Source organism: Mytilus galloprovincialis, chromosome 12 (assembly GCF_965363235.1).
Source record: "Mytilus galloprovincialis chromosome 12, xbMytGall1.hap1.1, whole genome shotgun sequence".
In the NCBI taxonomy this organism is placed as follows: domain Eukaryota; kingdom Metazoa; phylum Mollusca; class Bivalvia; order Mytilida; family Mytilidae; genus Mytilus; species Mytilus galloprovincialis.
Genome location: NC_134849.1, coordinates 60,247,197 through 60,264,945, shown reverse-complemented (window position 1 = coordinate 60,264,945; position 17,749 = coordinate 60,247,197). Strand labels below are relative to the sequence as shown.

At 31.6% G+C, this 17,749-nt stretch overlaps 2 protein-coding genes across 2 annotated transcripts in view; one reads left to right on the top strand and one right to left on the bottom strand.

Moving 5' to 3' along the window:
* LOC143054486 (uncharacterized) overlaps nt 1–17,749 on the bottom strand; it is a 108,579-nt gene that overhangs the window by 36,297 nt on the left and 54,533 nt on the right. The gene's annotated exons all lie outside the window — the stretch shown is intronic.
* LOC143055651 (uncharacterized) lies at nt 2,282–14,015 on the top strand. Its single transcript, XM_076228816.1, has 7 exons — nt 2,282–2,381; nt 6,077–6,301; nt 7,032–7,097; nt 9,741–9,803; nt 11,523–11,609; nt 12,603–12,740; nt 13,701–14,015. Exons 2-7 carry the CDS (start codon nt 6,083–6,085, stop codon nt 13,884–13,886), a joined length of 759 nt encoding a protein of 252 aa, XP_076084931.1. The 5' UTR covers nt 2,282–2,381; nt 6,077–6,082; the 3' UTR covers nt 13,887–14,015.

Here is a 17,749-nt window from a genome sequence, read left to right as displayed (position 1 = left end):
CATGAAATCACGTGTTTATTTAAATATTTTCACTAGAAAAAAACAGCATGAAAACACTGCAAATGTGACTGAGAATAAGAATGAATATAATACGATGTGGTATGATTGCTATCAACCGAAGTCTACCTGTAATTCTGAATATAATAAATAACAAATAATGTTTAATAAATGACTCCAAAATGGTCAAATCAGACAAGGACATTAAGTAAATGGTAGGCTGACTTGTTTTCTGACATCCTTTTCAAACGGTAACCTTTAAATTTGATTGTGCCCCCTGTGTGGAGTATCATCGCTTTCAACATTGTCGAAACGGTTACATTGTGGCCTATTGGAGTTATAATACTGGAACTCCTTACAGAGCTATGTTACAATAAGCGTTAGGCATTGCGCGAACGAATTATTTCATTAAAAGTACACGATATTACATAATTTTAGAATATTACTGTCCACATGATCTTAGTACCGTTGTGCAGTACGGATTGTGATTGCTGCTCTCGATTATATACTTCAGCTTACCACCATTGGAATTTTCGTCGTGTGTATCATCGTCCTTACTTATAGAAAAATCACACTCTGCCTGCTTGTTCCCAGTTCTTGAATTGACGATACATGTTATTGTAAGTACATTGTGCATGTGTATGACCCTCATACATTTATTGCAAGATACTTCATAATGTGCTATGCGATTATCTTGATGTATTGTCATTTTGATGTTATATTTAACATTTTTATCAAAGTGCGAGATGTGACTGGCCGAAAAGCCATGTTTAACCAACGATATTTTCTTACAATGACCTGTACAAAGTCAGGAAAATGGCAGTTGTTTTTCTTATAGTTCGTTTCTGTGTGTGTTGCATTGCCGTTTTGTTTTTTGTTGCACTTCGGTGTTTTGATTTTTCGTTGTTATCCTTTTATAGTCGATGTGCTTACCTCAGTTTTAGTTTGTAACCCGGACTTGTTTTCTTTAAATCGATTTATGACTTTCAAACAGCGGTATACTACTGTTGCCTTAATTAGTCATAGCTCTGCATTTACATATGGTAATGTTCTTTGTAATGCTAATTTTAGTGGAGTTACCATTGCAATGTTGTCGTCAGTTGGTCAATTACACTAAATCGTTCTCTATACTTTCAAAAAAATGTTTTACAATAACTTTAATGTTATATGGATATTTGATTTCTGTTATTCTTGGCTTTCGTGTTTACATTTGGATGTTTTTGTTACGAATTAAAATGCCTTATGTGATTAGTGACTTTCGATCTGTTTTTCTACAAATTATTTTTTGATGATGGACAATACTTTTGACAATTTTGTAACAAATATAATTACCGTAACTCTTGAACGCCTGGACTCGTAACAACATAGACAAATATATCATATTCGAAAGAAAAAAAACTTTCATCTCCTAACTCAATAGGATGCCTCTAGAAAATTTTTTAGTGTTGAGTTTCTTGCATGGATAAAACTGCCTGCATTATTTGTAAGCGACAATGCGACTAGGTTTTCCGTCAGACACCTAACTCTTGAACTTAGTTGCTGTGTCGGCAAAAATTATCTCCTTTTTGTGTAAATTCCCATCCCGTGTTTAAAACAAAATAATTTTGACTTATATATTTGTGCAAATGTGCATTATCTATGACAAAGGCATAACATAATTTAACCTGTTAATATAAAATCCTTACCCCATAGATGACTGAATAAGCCAGTTGTAAATGGGTACATGAAATTCTAACAGTTATATTTCAAGTCAACTACTAGGAAGTTTGCAGTTTTCTTACGAAGTGGTAAGAATGACACACGTTTATTTTGCACATGTTTTACTAGAGTCAAGGATGAACATACACAAAAGCACTTTTGAAGTTGAATGTTCAAATATCATAAATAAAATAGGCAGACAGGTCAAGCTACATGTAATAAAAAACGAGCAAATTAGACGAAGCCATTTGGAGAAAAAGTAGGTGCTTCAACAGAATAAGGATCTTCTTATATATATGCTTCTCCTGCCATGCCCATCCGTACTTATTTAATACATTACAATGGGGAAGGAGGCAAACTGAAAGTCAAATTTCTTATGTAACTGTTCAACATTGATCAGGGTTACGTGCTTCGCATTATTAAAAAAAATAATAAAGAAATAAGATAAACATCTGTCAATAAGAATAAAAAAAGATTTATTAGACAATAAATTTACCTGGTTTGAATATGAAAAACTAACATTGATAATTTTGTTTCAATGCTATATAATTGTCAACATGTAATAAATTCAGTTTATATATCATCATATATACCAAACAAGGTTTTAATGTTTATATTTCAAAGGTCATTCTGTTATAAACAAGTCTGGAGATCGTCACGATTAATGATATAGAAAACTTTATACTGTAAGTATACATTTTTTTTTCATCATATTTTAATAAAATCTAACTATTTGGGACAAAAGAGACAACATTGTACGGCGATGACAATTCTTACTCATGCTGTTATACTGTTATATAAGAGAGTCTGATATGGTTTAAAGAATAAATAATATGTGGATAAATAATGACTCGGGGAAAAAACGGACTAAAAAGTATTGAGAAGGTAATAACGGTATAAATAAATAAATATCAAGAGTCATTGAAGACGTTGAAAGAATAGAAAATACACTACAATATTGATTACAGAAATTAAAGATTTGAAAAAAAATTAAATATTCACATGCACTATCGATAAATCTTATTTTTATGACAATTTTACAGAATAAGCGTTATTTTTTTTTAAATGCCCCAAAAATCAAAGAATACAGAAATGAAGGATACCCGTTCAGATCCTAATTTATCACAATAAGAATTGTAACGAAAAACTAGAAAATTCAATTTGAATTGAAAAATAGAAAATCAAAATAGCTAATGCTAATGCTAAAGAAAGGCATATTCAGCAATGCCCTTTACCGATGAATACTGGTATATGTTCTACCTGAAAATAATCGCAGAAATAACCAAAACATTGGAAATCATATAACACAACAACCAACACCCACCTCCTCCGAAACATATTAATGTGTAAGTGAACAGAAACGAACAGAACCAGTGGTATTGTAGTCAAATATGATTGGATAAAACCTGTGTTTGTTTATTTGTGCTCAAACATCCACATATACAAGACTAAGGAGGTGTGGTGTGATTTTCAAATAAGATTATTTAAACGAGACTAAACTACGAAGAAGTTTACCTGTATGTAGCAGTTTAAAAAAAATAATATCGTAAATGCTTTCACTAAAGGATTTTAATTGTTGCTGAATGTAATTGATTTAAGGGAATACGATACAGTAGCAGGGGCAGATAATAACGTTTTCAAAACTGTTCGTGTTGTTTTCGCGATGTTGGTAACCAGAACGTTGGAATTTCGCGATGTTTCTAATAAGAACATTAACATTTCTCGACGTCTCGCTTTAAAGTCATAAGTCATATTTCGCGGAATATTCACTGACGTCATTAATTTCGGTTGCGCGAATTTCAAAAAAGTTCCTGCTAAAAAAAGTGGCCATGCAGTTTCTAAAAGACGAGAAAATCCGCCGAAAAGCAATGAGATTAAACGAATTACTTGAGATGTTAAAAAAATAATCAAATACAATTTTGCATGACGAGATTGAAGAAATGGTGATAGACACAAAAGAGAGTACTGACATGGAAAGACGGAAGAAGAATTGTGGAGCTTTTTAGTCCGGCACTGAATAACTGCCAAAAACTGCACGGCCCAATAACACAATTCGGAACAACAATTCGGAACAAACGACCTGCAATAGCTATTTATGAGTATTGGTAGCTGTTAAACGTCCAGCGGCAAATATTTAATTGCACATTTATGACATCCAAATGTTATGTTAATGAAACTTAAAGAAATGAGAAAACGTATGAACCCGTGATTAATGAGAAAAATTTAACAAAATCTATGGCGCGTAGGGTGCCCGAATCAGGTCTGGTGTTGAAATCCATACACAAAAGTCATTACTACGGCTTGTTGGACAGCTTTGCAATATTTTTCCTGATGAGAACAGTTATTTTCATTTATTGATAATTAATTCGAAGTAACTAATACTATCTTGAATTGAGAACATCAGAATCAAAGTAGTTAAGTTTGTGTCTTTTTTCTTTTTTTTTTTTTTTTCTTGTTTAGCATTTGGCAGTCTCCAAATTTTACGGAGAATTTTCATTGTAAGGCCAAATTTAACAGACTATCAATGAAACAACAGAACCGACTGCATGTGCGAGACCCTCATTGGCGGACAAGGTCGTATAACACCCCTATTCGTAAATAAAATAATAAATAAAGAGTGTCTCATCCTGTTCTGGACTTGAAATTGGTACATAAAAAAAAATGCCGATTTTAATTGATATTTTAAAAACATATAATATTGTATGTGTTTGTAAAAAAACTGTCAATAAAAGTCCGTTAAAAAGATTTCAAAAAAATATGTTGGTGTCGTTTTTGGTTTAAATTTAAGCAAAATATTACCAATAGATGCAGAATTGTCACACGTTAGTTTGTTTACTTGGTTGTATTCTTTTTGTATATGAAACTTGATGTAATAGACCAAAACAAGAAAACGCCCGTTCACATGCTGTTAAAAGGGCTTGTAATTAAATGTTGTCTTTTGGTATTGTTCTATCATATTTGTAATTTGTTCATTGTTTTGTACTTAAATCAGGCTGTAAGTTTCCCGTTTGAGTTGTTTTGCATTTGTCATGTATAGGGCCTTTTATAGCTTACTATGCGGTATGGGTTTTACTCATTGTTAAAGGCCGTCCGATGTCCTATAGTCGTTTAGCCATTTGGTCTCTAATTGAGATTTGCCTCATTGGTAATAATACCACACCTTCTTCTTTGTATAAGCATGTCCCTATTGTACTTCAATGTATTTAGAGATAAAAATTGAAGTATCGGCAAACGTACACAAATCATTGCAGACAGACAGATCAGAAAGTGCGCAAACGTTAAAACTCGTCGTATAGTAAGACGATCGGACAGACGAACAAAGTGTTTTCAATATAGCTCTACTTCTAGACAAACAAGTACGCAAACATTCATACGTATACGCCGTAAAAAAGGTTATATTACTTATCTATTGATTTTTTTCCCATTTTATGATTAACCATCTTATACATTTTTATGATAAGTATCAACGCTATGAAAAATACCTGCATATTATACTTGACAGCGAACTCGTGTACGGCGGGAACGATTACACGACGTTGTTGCGATTAAAACTTAATTCAACGTAATTTAGCGCCATACTGACAGACGTCGTGAGAATTTAAGGTATATGGCCCACATGGACCACAATTTTTTTCTTTTGCAATCAATTAAGTACACTCCGCCAAAATTTGAGGAAAAAATCAACGATCAAACTTTTTCTGCACTACCGAAAAGACGCAAAAATATGGTCAATTTCTTTATTTCGGATATAGCAATCTTAATCCGGAACATGATGATTTGATTTGACCTTAAACTTGTTTCAGCATGTTAATGCCATGGATCAAGCGAATATTTTACAAAAAATCCGGTTAAGTTATGACTTTTCGTTCAAAAGTATTGTTAATTTCTTTAAAAGTCATAATTTATGAAATTTCAAGGATTTTCCTCCAAATATGCAAATGTCGAACCAAATTATCTCAAAAAGTAAGTCGTAAACTTTCAAGGTACTTTTTTCTTTGCATATTTGAAAAGTACACATTGAAATTGACCTTCTATCAAAATTTTAAGAAAAAATCAACGAGGGGTCTCTTCTGTATGGTACATAACACTACTGGGCGATAACTCTGTTAAAATCAGCTGAATGTTTTATCAATGTTCTATTTTTTTAAGAAATATTAAGCTTCTCAATAATCAAAACAAGTGTTTGTAAAACTGATTCATGTACAATGTTTTAATCCAATGGTTTATATCATGTTTATTTTTTCGAAATTATTATTTTATTAAAATGTCAAAGAAACTATTTTGTCCACGTTTATTGAAAATTGAACAAACCAAATTAATCTCAGTCAGGTTGTCTTGTACCATCTTAAATAGGAAATGCTGTTTTTTTTTATATTTCTAGTACAAAATGCAAACCACAACTAACAACACTGAGCCATCTGCTGTCAAAATACAATCAACAGATAATCTAACAGCTCAACAAAAATCTCATGTGAAAACCTTCCAGATATTGGGTTGTCTGCAGATTGTGTTCGGCGGAATTGCTCTATTTTTGAGTTTAGTTCAACTATCAGGGACGGCTTACATATTCGAGGCTACATTATCGTTATGTGCATGCTGTGGATGGGTAAGTGTACAATTAAATGTTTGAGAATATTGATTTTCAGAAAATTATTTACAGTGCATATTTCATTTTGTGTCCTCTAAGACTTTTATTTACATTTTCGATAAAAATGTACTTCATCAGAAAAGTGTATACTATCTTCTGTATGTCCTCTCAAATACAAAAACTGTTTTGTTGTCGTTTTTTTTCAAATTTATAAATATCAACTTCAAATCTATTTTCTCTGTGTCTTTATCAATAAGATATGCTAAATATCAGGTACCAGGATTATTATTTATACGCCAGACGCGCATTTTATCTACATAAGACTCATCAGTGACGCTCAGATAAAAATAGTTGTTAAGCCAAACAAGTGCACAGTTGAAGAGCATTGAGGACCCAAATTCCAAAAAGTTGTGCCAAATACGACTACGGTAGTATATTCCTGGGATGAGAAAATCCTTAGTTTTTAGAAAAAATAAAGTTTTGAAAACAGGAAATTCATTAAAATGACCATATAATTGATATTCATGTCAACACCGAAGTGCTGACTACTGGGTTGGTGATACAGCAAGATTTGTTTTGATGTCTTTATAAATATGGTCCGGAACATATACATGACCAAAACAGTATATACCAATATAGGTGTTTGCTCAATCAGAAACATTATTCGATTAACAATTTGTGTTTTGTGTTTGTCATTCTCAAATTATATTTTTTTTTAAAATGAAGTTTTAATTTTATATGATTATAGTTTGTCTTTACTGGATGCATACCACAATGCATGTCAGGGAATACCATGTTGAGCTCACAATGCAAGGTAAGTATAGATGGATAAACTGATAAAAGCCTATACAAATTGTTTCCGGCACGAAATATCCACAACGCTGTCCGAGTTACTAGATACGAAGATAACACTTCTGTTATGTAGTTGGCAAAATTAGAATGCAACATATTTATGATCAGTATCTTCAAAGAAAGAGAGTTATTTTTGTTTAAATTTCTCAATCAAATTTGACATCTGTCAGTTAAAAGTAACATTTCGTTCTATAGGTGGAAATTAGAAATGTGAAATTGGTACTTAATATGAAAACTTGAACTGAGAATGGTCGACTTTGGTGTGAAATTTCAAGATGAGACAATACAACCTGGACATGAGAAATGTCAAGATGGAACTGATAAAATTCGAGATTTGAAAGTCGTTTTTCCATTATAGTTGTTAATGTCTGTGTCATTTTGGTTTTTTGTGGATAGTTGTCTCATTGGCAATCACACCATATCTTCCTTTTTATATTGTATTAGAATGATACAATCACATTGTTTATCAAATACCGAAATCCAAGCGACCGTAAAATGTGAATCCTTAGTCCAAAAGAAATCAAATATACTGATGAAATAGAATATTTTAACGTAATAAAAAAATATTTGAGGAAAAATGTTTGATATGTTTGTCAATGAGGCAGCAAGCAACTCAACAGTTCAAATACCATAGTTACATTTTACAATTGAAAAAATGGAAAAAGTGGTAAAAACACCAATCAATGAATGGCTCCTAGACAAGAAAAAGTATATTGTATTGAATTGTATTGTTAAAAAATGTCGTTTGCCAATCTGCATATACTCTTTCTTCGTAGGACCTATGTTTTTCATCTTCAATTCCACCAAAATCTTTTTTTATACAATTTAAACATTTTCCATTTAAGATTTTTTTATATAGTCCTTTCAGTTATTAAAAAGTGCAATGTTCAGAAAGGTCATAGGCAAATGTTTTGAACTTGCTGCTGCAGGGCAAAAGTTTCAGACGTATTTTTCTGTGAAAAATCAAACCGTCAAAAAAGAATAAAGAAATTGAATAGAATATAGAATAGAAATTTAGAATGAAATAATGTGTTCTGCAATAAGTTTTATCAGTTATTCCCAACTAGTTAGTCCTTACAAATTAACTTATACATAAAACATCTGTTCTTCAGTCTACTTTGTTCCCTTTCTGACACAATAATGTATCATATCTTCTGTGGGTTTTTATTTTAGTGTTTGTGTGAAACATACAAATACGATGTTTTCATAATAAAAAAAAAAAACAACAAATTTTACAACCTTTTAGTAAAGATAAAAAAACTAAATACTTATGCATTTGTAAAATTAAAGGATGGAAATGTTGACAAAAAGGAACCGTGACTTACAATAACCAAAATGCAGTGAATTCGATATATTGGTGTCTATACAAAATATAGATAATTGTTTAATTCATAACAAATATCGACGACAACACCGTGTGATGAGATCACAAACTACCTGGTCTTATACCGCTAATAGATTCATCCATTTCAGAAGAGGAATATTTTACTCAAACTCCTACAATATATTGATTTCAAAAACCAAGATTATCTTATCGTCCACAAGTGTATGATAAAATCTGTGAACGGATATTGGAAATATTTCAAAGAGACAACAACCCAATCAAACAACAGAAAACAGCCAAAAGCCATCATTATGTCTTCAACAAAGCGTGAAAATCCCGCAAAGAGTGTACTAATTCGTAGAACATGTACGTCACACCAAAATAAAGGCAACAGTAGTATACCGCTGCTTAAAACTCATAAATCCATGGACAAAAAACAAAATCGGGGTAACAAACTAAAACCGCGGGAAACGCATTAAATATAACAGGAGAACAACGACATAACACTAAAATGTAACACACACAGAAACGGACCGGGCATCAGACAAAATCCCACGAGAATAACAAATATAACATAAAACCAAATACATGAATTTGGGATAGACAAGTACCGTGACACGTCTTATCGCAATGTGAATTTACACTCAAAAATAAGAGAAAACAAACGACGCAACGTTAAAATGTAATACACACACAGAAACAAACTATAATATAACAATGGCCATATTCCTGACTTGATACAGGACATTTTTAAAGGAAAAAATGGTGTGTTGAACCTGGTTTTGTGGCATGCCAAACATCACACTTTTATGACCATGTGAAATATAACATCAAAATAACATTATAACACCACAGGACTACAAATGTATTGGAGAACACAATTGACAAAGAATCACACGAACAACAGCCAACAAAAGTCAACAAGTTCAAAATTTTAATACGCCAGAAGAGCATTTTGTCCACACAAGACCTACTAGTGAATCTATACTCTCAAAACATCAAAATAAACTAGAATTTCAAAACATACAAGACAACCATAGGCTAGAAGCACCTGACTTGGGTCAGACGCAAAAATGCGTCGGGGTTGAAAATGTTTATATGCATGCAAAAGTTTCGTTTATTACTGAATGAAACGTGTATACATGGCCAAAACAGTATAAACCTATATAGGTGTTTACTCAATCAGAAACATTATTCGATTTACAATTTGTGTTTTTTTTTTGTCATTCTCAAATTATATGTTTTTAAAAATGAAGTTTTGATTTTTTTATATGATTATAGTTTTACTTTACTGGCTGCACACCACAATGCATGTCAAGGAATACCAAGAGCTTAAAATGCAAGGTAAACATAACTGGATAAACTGAAAAAAAGCCTATGCAAAATGTTTCCTGCACGAAATATTAACAACGCTGTCCGAGTTACTAGATATGAAGATAACACATCTGTTACGTAGTTGACAAAAATAGAATGAAACATATTTATTATCAGTATCTTCAAAGAAAGAGAGTTATTTTTGTTTAAATTTCTCATTCAAAATTTGACATCTGTCAGTTAAAAGTAACATTTCGTTCTATAGTTGGAAATTAGAAATGTGAAATTGGTACTTGATATGAAAACTTGAACTGAGAATGGTCGACTTTGGTGTGAAATTTCAAGATGAAACAATACAACCTGGACATGAGAAATGTCAAGATGGAACTGATAAAATTCGAGATTTGAAAGTCGTTTTTCCATTATAGTTGTTAATGTCTGTGTCATTTTGGTCTTTTGTGGATAGTTGTCTCATTGGCAATCACACCATATCTTCTTTTTTTATATTGTATCAGAATGATACAATCACATTGTTTGTCAAATACCGAAATCCAAGCGACCGTAAAATGTGAATCCTTAGTCCAAAAGAAATCATATATACTGATGAAATAGAATATTATAACGTAAAAAAAAGTATTTGAGGAAAAAATGTTTGATATATTTGTCAATGAGGCAGCAAGCAAATCAATAGTTCAAATACCATAAATACATTTTACAATGAATACAACAAAAAATAAGTGACAAGTGGTAAAAACATCAACCAATAAATCGCTCTGAGACAAGATAAAGAATATTGTATTCAATTGTATTGTTAAAAAATATCGTTTGTCAATCTGCATATTCTCTGTATTCGTAGGACCTATGTTTTTCATCTTCACTTACACCAAAAAAATGTTTATACAATTTAAACAAAACTTTTCATTTACATCTATACCCTCATATCTGTCAGTTCTAATTCTAATTGAAGCAACACCTGCTCTAACAGAATAAGCACCTCTGTATACATACGCTGTGTGAAAAATAATTTGATTAAGAATATCTGTTAGTATGATATATGATGTTTCCATATATTACCTAAGCCGTATTTGGTACAACGTTTTTGAATTTTGCGTACTTAATGCTCTTCATTTTTATATTTGTTTGGCTTTATATCTACTTTGATCTGAGCATCACTAATGAGTCGTATGTCGACGAAACGCACGTCTGGCGTATAAATCAAATTATAAACCTGGTTTCTTGTACCTTTGATAGGTATATAAACTAGTTAATGTAAATGTCATTTATTCTGGACATAATAAAAAAGGTTGTTATAATAGACTAGCACATTTGCACCTAATTCTTCAAAAGATATCAAGTAAAATTCAACTTTTCAAAACAAGTTTCATGTTAATGCTTGAATGAGAAAAAAGTAAAAACACAAAAATACTGAACTCCGAGGAAAATTCAAAAAGGAAAATCAAAAATCAAAAGGCAGACAGTTTCGAATTTATCAGTCGGTATAAAAGTAATAAATTATTAATATTTTAATGGAATTGCATGTAAGGTGGAGAACATGTATAGAAAAATAAACAAAAAAGGAAACTATAAATCACATCAAAATTATAGCAAACAAAGAACAATGTTAATAAACGATAATCCAGAGTCAACAAAAATACTATAGAAAATGAAGGAACAAGGCATGAACACATCCCATAAAAATCTAGTTAGAAAAATACAAAATAAATTAGTTTTATTCTTTTCCTACTTCAGAAAACTGGCTTCATGGTGTGTAGTTTTATTGGAGCATTCATAAGTTCTCCAATTACATTTTTTATATCAATTGGAATGGAAATTTTGGTAAGTATTAATACTATTTAGTCGAATTCTTTATTACAATTTCACTACTAAGAACTCTAATCTAAGGAAACACAAATTAATTAAAAGAATATTAGCTTAGTCTAAGAAAGGCTAACGAAATGTTCGCTAGACAGGTACATAGAAGTTTTATGGCAATATACATGATAACTGTAAGAAAACTGGACTTTTCGTTTTGTAATTAAATAAATCGCAATGTAAAGAACACATTAATCGTGAGCTTCGTGAAATAAAATACACATTTACTATTTGAATTTTTCAAGTAAAACACAATTTATATATATAAACCAGAATATCTCTGAGAATAAAATGAGATAAAAGAGGGACGAAAGATACCAAAGGGACAGTCATACTCATAAATCTAAAACAAACTGACAACGCCATGGCTAAAAATGAAAAAGACAAACAAACAACAGCACACACGACACAACATAGAAAACTAAAGAATAAACAACACGAACCCCACCAAAAAACTAGGGGTGATCTCAGGTGCTCCGGAAGGGTAAGCAGATCCTGCTCCACATGCGGCACCCGTCGTGTTGCTTATGTGATAACAAATCCGGTAAAAGGTCTAATTCGGTAGGTCACATTCAGGAAAGGGAAGAGGATTGTAGTTACGACGTAAAGAACGAGATAAGTGTTATACCATATGGGATATGTCTAAAAATAATGTGGGTCTTTGTTATATTTGTTTGTTTGTTTGTTATTTTCTGAATCGAAATAATGATATTGCCTGAAGAAGTAGGATAAAATAACATGTTTATGTATCTTAAATCAAGATGCTTCCTCTTCCCGAAACTAGAAATTTGAAAGTCTGGCTATTGCAGACAAAAGTGCACATAAACCTGAATAGTAAGATATTGATTTGTGTATTATAAAAATAAGCATGTACACCCGTGATCATACTGAAAAAAAGTATTTTGTCTTAGTATAGTATTATTGTTTAACATATACGATTGATAATATATCTTTCAGCATGGCCGTGATAAGTCAAGTAACTTGACTATTTTTTCATTTGGCATAACGTTATTGTCCTGTGTCCTAGGACTAGTTGCACTTATTTCAGCTTCCTACTGTTGCTGCTGTTCACGTTTGAAAACTCCAAATCAACAGGTAAAGTTACAAAATTTCTGTTTTGCATTGATATTAAGCAAACAGTTATGTGGAAAAGTATATATGGGATAGAAAGTGTAAAAAAGATGAGAACTACAACAGAAGTTTAAGTAAATCTGGTATTAATGCAATGCAATATCCATCATCTAAGATGACACTTATGTGAAAGTTTCATGACAATTACAATCTTCACAACTCCACCTCATCATATTACTTTTCACCAGAAGTGAAGAATAATTAAAAGAAGAAAAAACACTTATAATAGCATTAAACACCAAATAGCAACAACTTCAAGAGAGGATGTAACATGATAGGTAGGATTTCTATGTTGACTTGTCTTTTGGATAAAAGTTAATATACACTGTTCTACTACACAAAAAAGAAATAAGTCTAAAAGCACATGTTTTTATTGGAGTCACATACGTGCTCTATTAAGACAATCGGAACAAATTGTGACATGCAGAAGTAGGTGATAATTTCAAGAAACATGGAACCTTTTCACAAACGTTACCATTACGACCAGACATAGCGTAACGGTAATACATACTAAATATATCATTTAATGCTACCTTCCCAATTTAACAATAGCCCGACATGAAAAACTTCAGATTTCCATATTTCTATGCATCGATTTTATTCTATGGATTTCAATAAATGGTAAACGATTGTACCGGAAAAAACAAGATTCGAAGATTTTTTCAACAATGTTACATATGACTTTATACAATCTTGCTGTACCGTTTTTATCTTTCATAGGTGGTCGTCATGTATATCCATGTTTATATTCAGATTCACATAAAACAATTGTTGCAAAATGGTACGCACAAGCAGCACATGTATTGTAAACGTAATGACCAATTGGCAACATGAAAGCTGCCTAAATTCTTCATTTCTATCTATACCTATCCATTTTATATATTTATAAGTTCCAATATCTTCAATTAAATTAATTTTTAACAGACGGATGTTGTCATGAGCAATTCACAGCCTGAAAATGCACCGGAAAATCTAACACAAGCACCAAATATGCTGCCATTGATTGATTCGTCAGGATATACAGTACTGCATCCTAGAGCACAACTGTACTATATTGTTGGCGGAGCTGATCAAGGGGTTGGTAATACACAGAATCCAAACATTGCATGATTTGATCCACCAGTATATATAAATGCCTAAGAATGTTACTTTTATATGCTAATGATAATAATGAAACAGTTGTTATATTTAATTAATACATTGTTAAACTAATATGATAATAAATGTGTGCAGCTTATAGTATTTTTTCAAACAGATATTGTAATAGCTTTTTGCACATTTTGCTGTTAAAGTGGTATGAATTTCGAAATTTATTCTTGTACTTTAAATTAAAGCGATTTTGTGTGTCACTTATTCAGTTCATTAGGTACAAGAATATGTAATTTGTGCATCCAAAATATCCCTCTTTGTTTTCTATTGTGTGTGTCCCACTTTTGGTTAGCATCTATTATGTGAAACGCAGGATTCCAAAAGATGTCCTGTGTTTAAGAAAGGTGTCCTGTAAGTAGGAATATTGTATAGATAGTATATGCCCATTAGCTGCACTGAAAAAAGTCTTGTTCGTATTAGTGTCATCTAATTGCTTACTCACATTTCATTTTCACTCTAGGGGAATAAAAATACATTCTAGATAACACGATTACGATTGTAAGTGTCTATAAAAAAATCTCCAATCAGTGACAATCGAATAAAGAAAAGAATGAAAAGGGGAAATACTACGAGGTTAAAGAGCATTGAGTATCAAAATTCAAAAAGGTTGATAGAAAAAGTGAAAGTAATCAATATATTACTGTGGTAGTATAGTTTTCTAATTGGCAATCATTTTCTTCACTTATATATTGCCATGGCAAGGAAAAATATATTATAGTTTTTGGGCGATACATAAAATTAATATTTGTCCTTGGCAGTTTATTTGACATGAAAGACATGTTCACCCCAAAATATAATGATACCCAATTTGTAACATTTGTTTAATTTTGAAAGATGAATAAAGCTTAATATAAACAAAGACAGCTCAACCATATCTAGTATATTCAAAGCAACAGAAATGGAACATTTCTAATTCATTTGACATGTTTGTTCTATCATAGAATGGATATTTAGAACTATAAAGTTTTTTTCTTTTTGCAACTCCAAGATTCATTGTATCAAGTAGCTCTATTAATTTTCGGGAGGATCCCATTCATTGTTTTGCTATTAATTTTCGAGAGAATCCCATTCATTGTTTTTCTATTAATTTTCGAGAAGATCCCATTCATTGTTTTGCTATTAATTTTCGGGAGGATCCCATTCATTGTTTTGCTATTAATTTTCGAGAGGATCCCATTCATTGTTTTGCTATTAATTTTCGGGAGGATCCCATTCATTGTTTTTCTATTAATTTTCGAGAGGATCCCATTCATTGTTTTGCTATTAATTTTCGGGAGGATCCCATTCATTGTTTTGCTATTAATTTTCGAGAGGATCCCATTCATTGTTTTTCTATTAATTTTCGAGAAGATCCCATTCATTGTTTTGCTATTAATTTTCGAGAAGATCCCATTCATTGTTTTGCTATTAATTTTCAGGAGGATCCCATTCATTGTTTTGCTATTAATTTTCGAGAAGATCCCATTCATTGTTTTGCTATTAATTTTCGAGAAGATCCCATTCATTGTTTTGCTATTAATTTTCAGGAGGATCCCATTTTTTTTCTATTAATTTTCAGGAGGATCCCATTCATTGTTTTGCTATTAATTTTCGAGAGGATCCCATTATTGTTTTGCTATTAATTTTCGAGAGGATCCCATTCATTGTTTTGCTATTAATTTTCGGGAGGATCCCATTCATTGTTTTGCTATTAATTTTCGAGAGGATCCCATTCATTGTTTTGCTATTAATTTTCGAGAGGATCTCATTCATTGTTTTGCTAAATTATATTGTTGGATCAGATAGTAAATGCTTATGAAAAATAGTTGAAGACACATAAAGATTCCCCTTTTCGATGAAATCGGTCTTGTTCCTTCCACCAACTGCACTTCCTTCGTCTGCTTGTGGTGTAAAACCACTAATTCAGGCCCGGCCAGAAAGCACATACCAGTAAGTAGTATAGATCTAACACAAACTAGTTCCTTCGCCTGAGTGTTTCTTTTAAAATATGTCATCAATCTCAGTCCAGTCATTTTTGCCGGTGGCCGAGCACACAATTTGTTGTGTATTTTTTTTCATCGATGTTAGACATTGGATGAATTTCATTGCTAATGTCAAAAAAGGTGTTACTTTCTGTAAAATTTAGAAATATTTATGTATTTTTGTTATCAAACGAAAACTGAATAACTAGTGATCATTATGGACACTTTTTGATTTATAATTTGGCTATTTACAAAACTGCACCAAATGTATAAATAGGGTATATTTTGAATTTTAATCAGATCTGAAGTACCTGTAGTTGGTATATCCGAAGTTCCTGGAACCAGTTCATTCTTATATGCCATTAAAAACATGTTGATTTTTTCAGTACAAGACACCAGAAAATGTAGCTTTGACTTGCAATGAATTTTATTTTATTTGAACTTAAACTGAAAGAGCTGTGTCTGCTTGAAATTGAGAAATTTAACATAGAAAGCTATGGTGCCACGAATAAGTGGTGTACTTCCTTCTTGGTAACAATATACATGTAGTCTCGATGTATAATGTTTGAATTTAACAGACATTTAAAATAAAATTTGTTCATTTTACACAATGCATACCTGTTATCAGACATTTTTATTGCAAATTGTATTTCCTGTTTTTATTTGTAATATTGGTATTGTTTTTTACACGTTTTTTGTGTGTATATTAAGTACAAAATGTATAGTAAATCAATTGTTGTGACCAGTGGAAATGAGGATCGTTCTTCATGACTGCATAACTCTCTCCTACGATACATCGTTGACTTTTATGTAGACATTTTGAATAAGATTTTATCATTTAACTCGATCTCAACTGACTGATTGCAGTGAAGTAATTACACCTCAATTTACGAATAAAAGTGCTATGTATTTTCGAAAAGGAACTTAAATGTTTCATAAACCTCAACTTGACAAATAATTGAAGTCCTTTAAAATGTTAAAAGTCACTTTCATGTCTTTTGACAATCTTAAAGACACAATTAACAACATCCTTGACAAAGAACATTGTGAGATGATATGCTATCAGAGTATCAACGTTAACATCGACTAGGGAATAGTTAGGTCTTTAAAACTTAAAACAAATCACTAAGCAGCAGCTCCATATTAACCAATCATTGCGCCTTGCAATAATAAAAATGCAGGTCACAAGGTAAACATATGTCAATAAAATAAACAAATAGAAAAAAGTTTCAATTGATAGTAAATTGAAATGGTTTGTATACAATATATTACCAGTATCAGTATGAATCAGAATGTAATGATAGTTGTCGTTATTTCGTCATGTTGATGGGATATCGATACAATGTCTTGGTCTTCTCATGCTTTCGGACCAGATTGTTTAATAAGTGGTACCATTGGTTTGTAACTTTACTGGCGATCAACTCCGTCAATCGAATATCATTACTTGATATTGTTTGGTGTCATTGGTGTCATTGATAAACTCTTTGTGCCAATAATGACACGTGACTCTCTGGTCTTTGATGTTACAATGTTTACATCTTCTCGTCCATTTTCACACATAAAAATGTCGTTTTCAGAGGGCAAAAAATAGAGCGAGTTCAACATCTCGTGACTGGACTAGACGGATTAAGAAAAAAAATATTACCGCTCAACTGTATCAAGGATTTGATATTTATAAATACGTGCAACTTAACTTTTTTTGTCAAGATGTATTTCCCGCCGAGATATTCATATGGCAGCCAACCTAACGTTCAAGTTAGTTTTTCAGACTATTTTGCCAAAAAAATTTAACTTCCGTAATTTTCAGTTTGTGACCAATTCACAGTCAAATGTAAAAAAAAAAACTCATCATAGATACCATGA